Genomic DNA, 8,508 nt, shown 5'->3' on the forward strand with positions numbered 1-8,508 from the left:
GATGACCTTTAAGGGCAGCTGGAGATTTTCATCCTGCGTTTGGCAAGATGGGCACAGGAATGGGAAAAACAGATGAGCCAGGCTTGTGGATGGGCTAGTGCAATAAAGACTGGAGACGAAAATGAGGGCAGATTTTTAAAAAGCCAAGGGAGCTTAACAGGGCAGAGGGGCCCACTAGGTAGAGAAGTTCTTGGCCAAGTCAAGGGGTGAGATCAATACTCTGGGATTTCTTGGCTGTCTCTACTCCTTGGTTAGTTGCTGTTCCTTTCCCAAGTCTGGTATCTTCTACTTCCCACCACTAAGCCCAGCCAATAACACAGACTGCCTAAGCCTGCCTGAGAATTTAATCACTGTTCATGTTATACAGTAAAATAGCAGGAAACTGAATTTAAAAAAAATAAACCCCCAACAAAACCAAAATGCTATTAATCCTGCCACAATATTTTTAATTACGTACAAAGGTCTGACATGGCACCCAGGGACCCATTTCACCCACTGCTCTGTTTGGCCGCCAGTCTTTTGTCTCTCTCTTCAGCAATGGTGAGGCGGATACCCTTTCCTCGGGGAAGAGAAATCCATGGTTTGTTGCCCTGGAAGAGAAAACAAGGAGAATGAAAACCCACCACACACCAACTCATAGTGGCTTGGCACATGCTACACTTGTCACCTCGTTTAACACAACTGAAGTCTGTTTGTGAGAGCACTTGGCATCAGCTAGGCAGTTTTAAGACACGGATGCTGGTTACCAAAAGTACCCACTGCTTGGGTTTCTGGGGCTGTCCTATGAAACTCACTGTATGCCCTTCATAATTAACATCTTATAAGTTTATTGTGCATAGCAGGTACCCACCATTTATTCAAGGGAGTCAAAGTTTAGTAGTACCTAAGGCTAATCATTATGACTCAGCCCAGCTCTGCGTGAGTCCTATCCAGAGGAGGCTTTGCACTAGGTTCAGCAGAGCCAGCCAGAAGCCTGGATGCTGCAATCCCAGCACCCATCTGCACTGACATACTTCCCCGGACTAGAGAGAGAGAAAACCCAGACTTACCTTGCCAATAACAAAAATGTTGGAAAGTCGAGTGGCAAAGCTGTTGCCATTGGCATCTTTCACGTGAACCACGTCAAAAGATCCAGGATGCCTCTCTCTGTTGGTGATCACACCAATTCTTCCCAGGTTAGCACCTCCAGTCACCATACACAGGTTACCTAGGCAGGAAGAAATCATCTGCTTCAACCCAATATAACAAATGACAAGCAGTTCAGAGATGGGTCCAAAACAAATTTTATTCCTCCTTTCCCCCCTCATTTGCATTTCCTCATACGGAAGTGCTGTCCATGCTAGGACTCCCGGGGCTCACACCTATAATCAGTTCGAGAACCGTCTGGGCAACAGAGTAAGACCCCCCTCTATAAAACACAGTTTAAAAGAAGAAATGAATATTCTGAGCATTTGTGCCTCTGGCTATAAACAAACCTGGGGGATCGGAGCACATGGTTTTTAATAAAAAGATACCCAGACCCTGTGCAATTCATAATGATCTAGGCCTTAAAGAGGGTACCCAGGTAGCACAGAGGATGCTTACCAGTGTCGAACTTGATGAAATCAGTAATCTTGCCAGTCTCCAAATCAATCTGAATGGTATCATTCACCTTGATGAGGGGATCGGGGTAGCGGATGGTACGGGCATCATGAGTCACCAGATGAGGGATTCCTTTTGTGCCCACAAAGATCTTTCTCACTTTGCATAACTTGTACTAGAAAAATACAAGGGTTAACCACATTCAATCCATCTCACATGTACTTTTTAACCCTACACAGGAACCATGGGTTCCCTAACTGCTGCAGAGTAATTGTGGCGCTGACCGTTCTTTCCAACCTCAAGTGTATGTTGCATACAGCCCTTCTCTAGGCTCATCCTCTAACATCCACCATTGCCCTCCACTCCTCCAACATAAATGCCACTCCAGTTTCCCAAGCTCTTTAAGCCTTATGGGGCCCTGGGAATTCTTCCCTTTAACTTGACTTTATCTTAATAGCTCCCTGTACTGAGTTTTGTTTCACCAACAGCAATTGTATTACCAGTTCATCCAATCAACAAATATTTCACATAGCATTTCAATTTTGGATCTCTACTCCCTAATATCAAATCATCACAGATGCCACTGGATGTGCCCTCCAGCCTGCTGATAACAAGGTTGTGCAAAAGGAAATTAGGAGCCACATAAGCCAATTAAATTAACCTTCATTTACAGCCAATAATCCAAACAGCCCTAAACTTTTGTGTAAAACCATCAAAACAAACTGGATTAAATAATCAAAGACTGTAATCTTTTTCTAAACCTCAAGCTAGTGCCTCAAGGACCGTCCATTTCCTCCATGGACACCTTCCCCTCCCCAAAGTAAAGCTACCCCCACAAATGGAGACATGGAAGGGCTCATACTTCAGGTACCCAATAAACAAGTTCCTAGAAATCATTCTCCTTGACTCTTAAGAGACACCAGGAAGTCACGGTTCAATGGAATTCATTTCTACCACAAAAAAAGAAAATCTGCTGAGGAAGTTAACTTCAAACGGGTGTCAATTTTAGGTATCCAGCAATGCTCTACAGCTATCAGCCAGACTTTTAATAAATTTACATGTAAGATAGAATCTCATCAAATTGTTAGCTTGATATTAATAGGTATGAGATTTTAAGTAATCAATACCCACCTCATTGCAAGCAGCACTCGCACTGAACGCAGGCCCTTACAACTAAGTAACTATACTGAGTAAAGACCCAGTTTGCTTGCCACACTCACCTTGGCCTCCTCAGGTGTAATACGATGTACAGCAAAGCGACCCTTGGTGTCATAGATCAGACGGAAATTCTCTCCCGTCTTGTCAATGCTGATGACATCTGAAATCAAGCAGTAACCCGTTACTACATACAGTGATCCCCACTACCTCATGCCAAGCAACAACCATAGCTCTCTAAGACAAAAAAAGAACCCCCATGTGCCTCCCAGTTCTAATCAAACAAGGATTCTAAAGATTAAAGATCATGGCCAGATCTTCAATATTTCAAAATGCCGTTTTTATGACTGCATGTAAAATTTAAAAGTGAATAGAAATTTAGTTTTGAGAAACATTTCATTTTTATTTGCATATTTTTTATTTAAGTAAAAAACAGAGGGAAAGTCAGGCTGTTTCTGAGAGACTTGACAGATTACAAAAGTTAGAGATATGATCAAGCCCTGTGGTATTCGGATACCATAGGGCTTCCATCCATATGCATCTCCAGAGTAGTTAAAACTTCTACTTACCCATGAATCCAGCAGGGTAGGTTATATCAGTTCGGACCTTGCCATCGATCTTAATGAACCGCTGCATGCAAATCTTCTTTACTTCATCTCCTGTCAGGGCATACTTAAGTCTGTTCCTTAGGAAGATGATGAGGGGGAGACACTCTCTCAACTTGTGGGGACCGGTGGATGGACGAGGAGCCTGTAACATTAAAAATGATAATCACTGTTGGGATTCACTCAAGCACTCAAACCCACCTCCTAGTCCACTAGATCCGCTAACTGAACACCAAGACTGTCCATTACACCCAACTTGGGCTTTTACACAGGAGGTGTAAAAAGCTTCCAAAACTATTTCATACCTTAAAGTTTTACAGCATCTTCCCTGTCAGAGGACTAGGATCATTAAGAACATGAATCGAGTCCATGTAAATGTACTATATGGTATGTGGAATAAACGAGGTACAAAAATATTAAACAGACTGGAAGTGGGGGACAGCTAGATAGCACAGCTCCTTCAAGAGCAGAGGAAGCCAACAACAGATATTCCTCCCCTAGCCTGGTCCCCAAATGAGTCCTGGTAGGCACTTAAAAACAGTGGCCACGGAAATATTTATATAAGATACTTACAAACACACCGGTCAATTTATCCAGCATCCAATGCTTTGGAGCTGCTACCCGCTTCAGATGCTTCTTGGGACCACGAGCCTGAAAGTTTTAGGTTGCAATGCTGTTAATCAGGTTTCAGAGCAGCTTACAAAACCTAGTGTGTAACTTCTAGAAAGAACTCTGCTTAGTTTCATCTTCAGCAAAATGTGGACAATATTAAAGAAGTGTAGTTCCGATAAAACAGAAGCAGCAAAGTTACCTAGCAAATACCGTGAGATCCATAAGCTGCAACAAGTCTTCTTATTGTAACAGAGAAGATTCTTGGTTACTATGTTTCAGAACGTTTACTGATTACTATCTCTCAGAACCTTGCTAAAGTGTTTCCATGTTACTGTTTGAAACTGTCTGTTTAGAGGTTAGGGTCTTTCCAGGACACCATACTAGTGAAATGGCCAGGGGGACGCACAGCAACAGAAATGAGCCAGGAGTCTGCCTGTGTTTCTAAAGTTTTCACAGTTTATTACCGTCTGTTTTTGACACGTCTGGAACAAGATTATTCTGACACCCGCACACACACATGTGCTGCTCCTTCGTACACTAAAGCCAAAAGCTGACACCAATTTTACTTTGAAAAGAGTAAGGAAGCCTCTTTAATGCTGTGTCCAGATGCTTACTGGCCACACATGGTAAAGTCGGGCCGTGCCAAAAAGACAATGACAAAGAAAACCTTTCTCCGCCGGGCGGACCCAGCGCCCACCCGCCTCGGGCTCGCAGTCTCTGCTCCCGGCCCAGCCGCGGCTCCGGCCGGGGAGGAAAAACAGTTTCTCCCGGAACAGGACGTGTGGCCGGGTCAGAGACAGAGGCCTTCCCAACAGCAGCACCAGATTCGCGCCTCCCCAACGCTAGGCCAGCGTTCGCTCTTCGCCCTGGAGCCCGTCCCGGCCTACCACGGAGGCCGTGATCCCTTCGCCTCTGCCCGGCCATCCCCAGTACGAGTCCCGAGACCTCGGGCAGCCCCGGCCCGGGGAGGATGGAGGTGGATACGTCCTAGGAGCTCGCTAAGTAAACAGCTTACCATGGCTGCGTTAGGCAAGGAAAGAGGACCTCCGTCTTCCGGTGCGCGTAGAAATTGGGCCCGGAGACTGCGCGCGCCGGCTATTGAGATGCTCCGCCCAGTTCAGCCCTTTGCTGGCGCGCTGGGACTCTTTCTTGCCATCTGCTGGTGGGAGGTCGGAAGTCCGGAGCTGGAGAACCACGGCGGAAAGAGGGTGTCTCCTAAGGGCGATTTCCTCCCTCCCCTTTTTCCGCCCTTCCTCCTCCCATATTTGCTGAGCGTCTCCTGTGTGCCTGATTCTGTGCTAGGTGCTGGGAATACAAAGATGAACTACACAACATCCCTGCCCTCAAGGAGAGTTCAAAGTGAGCCTACTTCCAATCTCACGTACAGATGATTATATAATCAATAGAATACATTTTAATAAATATTTAATGTTATTTCTTAAACGTATTTTGTCTGTCCCTTTTTCGTGTTCCCTCGAGCCAGCCAGGCAGCCATACTGAGTTGGGAAGAGCCAACAATGTTTTTAACCCCCTCTTGCTTCTCTGCTTTAACCCTGACATCACCCCCCCCCCCTCCGCGCTTGCTTCCTGTACATCGCATTTGGCACTTACAGAAACTCAGGGAGGAGGGAGGATATTAGAGATCGTCTGGTTATATCTAACTAAAATGTAGGTCTGATCCTGCTTCGAAACTGCCCTTGGCCCTCCGTTTCCTGCCCTAAGGGAGCAGGTCCGAACTTTATCTGGCTCCATTGCTCTCTCCCCGCAATCCCAAACTTCAAAGCTCAAGCCCCGCCAAGCTAGTTTGTTCCAAGGGAGTCAGCTCTTTTTGTTTGTTTGTTTGGGAGACAGGGTCTCACTCTGTCACCCAGGCTGGAGTGCATGGCTCATTACAGCCTCCGCAGCCGGGGCTCAAGCGATCCTCTCACTTCAGCCCCCACTGGGTTTGGGACAACAGGCCCACGCCACCGCACCCAACTAATTTTTTGTTTTGTTTTTTTTTTTTTTTTTTTTTTGTAGAGACGGGATTTCGCCATGTTGCCTAGGCTGGTCTCGAACTCCTGGACTCAAGCGATCCGCCCGCCTCGACCTCCCAAAGTGCTGGGCCTGAGCCAGTGGCCAGGGTCAGCTCTTTCAAGACTGCTTGTGGACTTGATTCCTAAACTTGGAACCACCATGAACAGCCAATCCCCCTTGCTGGGTATCACCTAATCCCACACCTCAGCCTTGGAAATGCACAGTTCATGTCCCTCTGGTTCTGTGAGCTCATGGTCCCCTCAGTCAGGGTAAATCTCTCATTCTTACCCCAGAGGCTTGTGTTTAAACTTGGTGAGGGCACATAGCACATTGGGTAGCAAGGGCAAATTTAGTTACCTGTCCTCCACCAAACTGAGCAGCTCCAGGATGGAGCCTGCCCTAATTCATCTGGGCAACCCCTTTGCCACTGAACAGAGCCTCGGCACTGTGTCCAGCACTTGGTAAATACTTGTTGAATGAATAAACAGAGTCAGCATCCCACTCATTGTGCCAAGTCCTACTGTACTATCCCTGAGAGCATCCAGCCTGTGCCTGAATTCTTCCCACCATGGGATCAAGCTCCTAACTCATGAGGTTCCATTTCACAAGTCTCTATCTCTACCATCCACTTTACCCCTCAGCAGTCTGCAGAGGAGCAAGAGAGGGAAACACTGTTGGCTCCTCTCAAGCAGACAGTATTAACCAAGCAGACAGTATTAACTAGGAGGGCAGGAACTCCTCCTTGTCTAAAATTGGGATACGATCCACAATAAAGCATGTTATAAGAGATTATTGGAAAGGATCGATTAATTGGAGGTGAGGAGTAGAGAGAAGGTGAAGGTGATGAGATAATGGAAGTTGGTTCTGAGGTTTTTAATCTGAGAGCACTGGGAAGATGGTACAATCAACAGAAATGGTGGAGGAGTTGCTGTGGGAGTGGGGGGATAACCATGTGTTTTCCAGCTAAAGAGGATAGGAGAAATGGCTGGTTAGAGCTACAGATCTCACTTAATCAAGATCACACAGCCAGTTTGGGGATGAGGGGGCTTGTCTCTTGCCTCCCAGGTGAATGGTTTGTTTTCATGCCACAGGTTATCAAAGGACTTAAGGAAATCAAAGCATCTTTTTCAGTATATTTCTCTCTCTCAATTTGTATTTATGCACAAACGACATTCTAACAACAATAAAGGGAATTTGGAAAGAGCTAAGTAAATCGCAAACAGTACCTCCCCAAACACCCTAAACACATCATCTGTATTCATTTGTTCCTCTTCCTGTTCTCTTTCTGATCGGTTTGTGTGCATGCATACTTTTACATAATTTTAGTCCTAGCATACAGACCATTTTGTATTCTGTTTTTATTATACTAGAAACACTTTCCAAGTTGCTACATAATCCTCATAATTACTATTTTAACAGCTGTATCATATTCCATTAATGGATGCCCCACAATTAATACAAGTTCTCTGTTGTTGGATACTTAGCTTTCTGTACTTTATTATGCATGTTGCTACAGTGAACAGCTTTTTCCTTCAGTTGAATATTTTCCTTAGAATAAATCTATTCCTTCAACCAACACTTATTGAGTGCTTACTCTGTGTCAAGCTCTGTATTATGAACTGAGGATGCAGAGATGATTAAGATCTAGTTCTTGCTCTCAAGGAACAAATAATAATATGAGAAGCAGGCTGCGGGGGTGGGGAGGGAAAGCTAGGAGAAGCTTATCAGAGAAAAAATGGTGGTGAAGCAGGTTGTAACACAGAGGGCAGCTAAATCTTTAGGATCTTGGACTTTAGCCTGTGGGTAGACAATGGAGAGCTGTTGAAAGATTTTAAGGAGGACAGAATCAGTGTTGTGCTTTAAAAAGATAACCCAAACTCCTCCATGTAGAATGGTTTGAAGGAAATGTGTGTGGCTTGGAGGACATGGGTCAGGTCTCTGTCAACAATACAAGCAAGAAACAGGAGGCTGAGACTTAGATCTGTGACTGTGGGGCTGAGTAGGAGGGGGCTCAAAGACTCAAAAGACATTGCAGATGGAGTATTGGCAGGATCTGACTGGGAAATGATGAATGTGCAGGGGTGAGGGACAAGGAGGTAATTAGGATGACTCCCAGGTTTCTGGCTTGGTGACTCAGTGATGTATTCACCGGAACAAGGAGGAGGCAGAGGAGTGTGCTTGAGGAGAAGATGAGGAGATGAGTCTGAGACACAGGGCTGAGGGTGCGGGGGAACATCAGCCTGGAGATATCTTATAGACCCAGTCCTGAGCTCAGGTGCATGATCTGGGCTGGAGACTCAGATGTGGGAGAAGTGGTGCATCTGTAATTAATTCAGGGGAGTGGTTGGCAGTAACCCTTAGAAAGAGAGCATTATGTCAAAGAGTCTGAATGCTTTTGTAGTAGCGTATGTGTATTGCCAAAAAGCCTTTCTCAGAGGATCCTTGCAATTTTACTACACTTGTGCCATCCTGGTAATCACCTATTTTTAACTTTTGCTAATGTAATTATTTTGACTTGCACTAAAAATCCCCACTAGGC

The 8,508-nt window shown here is 45.4% G+C and overlaps 1 protein-coding gene across 1 annotated transcript; it reads right to left on the reverse strand.

Annotated features, from left to right (window-relative positions):
- Window positions 1-420: 420 nt before the first annotated feature.
- LOC116271871 (40S ribosomal protein S4, X isoform) lies at window positions 421-5,091 on the reverse strand. Its single transcript, XM_031660630.1, has 7 exons — window positions 4,969-5,091; window positions 3,915-3,992; window positions 3,306-3,486; window positions 2,802-2,899; window positions 1,585-1,756; window positions 1,050-1,207; window positions 421-590 (listed from the first exon to the last, which is right to left on the reverse strand). Exons 1-7 carry the CDS (start codon window positions 4,969-4,971, stop codon window positions 489-491), a joined length of 792 nt encoding a protein of 263 aa, XP_031516490.1. The 5' UTR covers window positions 4,972-5,091; the 3' UTR covers window positions 421-488.
- Between the last annotated feature and the right edge of the window lie 3,417 nt (window positions 5,092-8,508).

This window comes from Papio anubis, chromosome X (genome assembly GCF_008728515.1).
Source record: "Papio anubis isolate 15944 chromosome X, Panubis1.0, whole genome shotgun sequence".
Taxonomy (NCBI): Eukaryota; Metazoa; Chordata; class Mammalia; order Primates; family Cercopithecidae; genus Papio; species Papio anubis.

Bases quoted from the DNA above. Each gene is read 5' to 3' on its own strand.
- LOC116271871 (XM_031660630.1), bottom strand. The intron at 1,757-2,801 runs GTGAGTGTGGCA...GTATTTTTCTAG, and splicing joins TTACACCTGAGGAGGCCAAG to TACAAGTTATGCAAAGTGAG. The intron at 1,208-1,584 runs GTAAGCATCCTC...CTTCCTGCCTAG, and splicing joins TTTCATCAAGTTCGACACTG to GTAACCTGTGTATGGTGACT.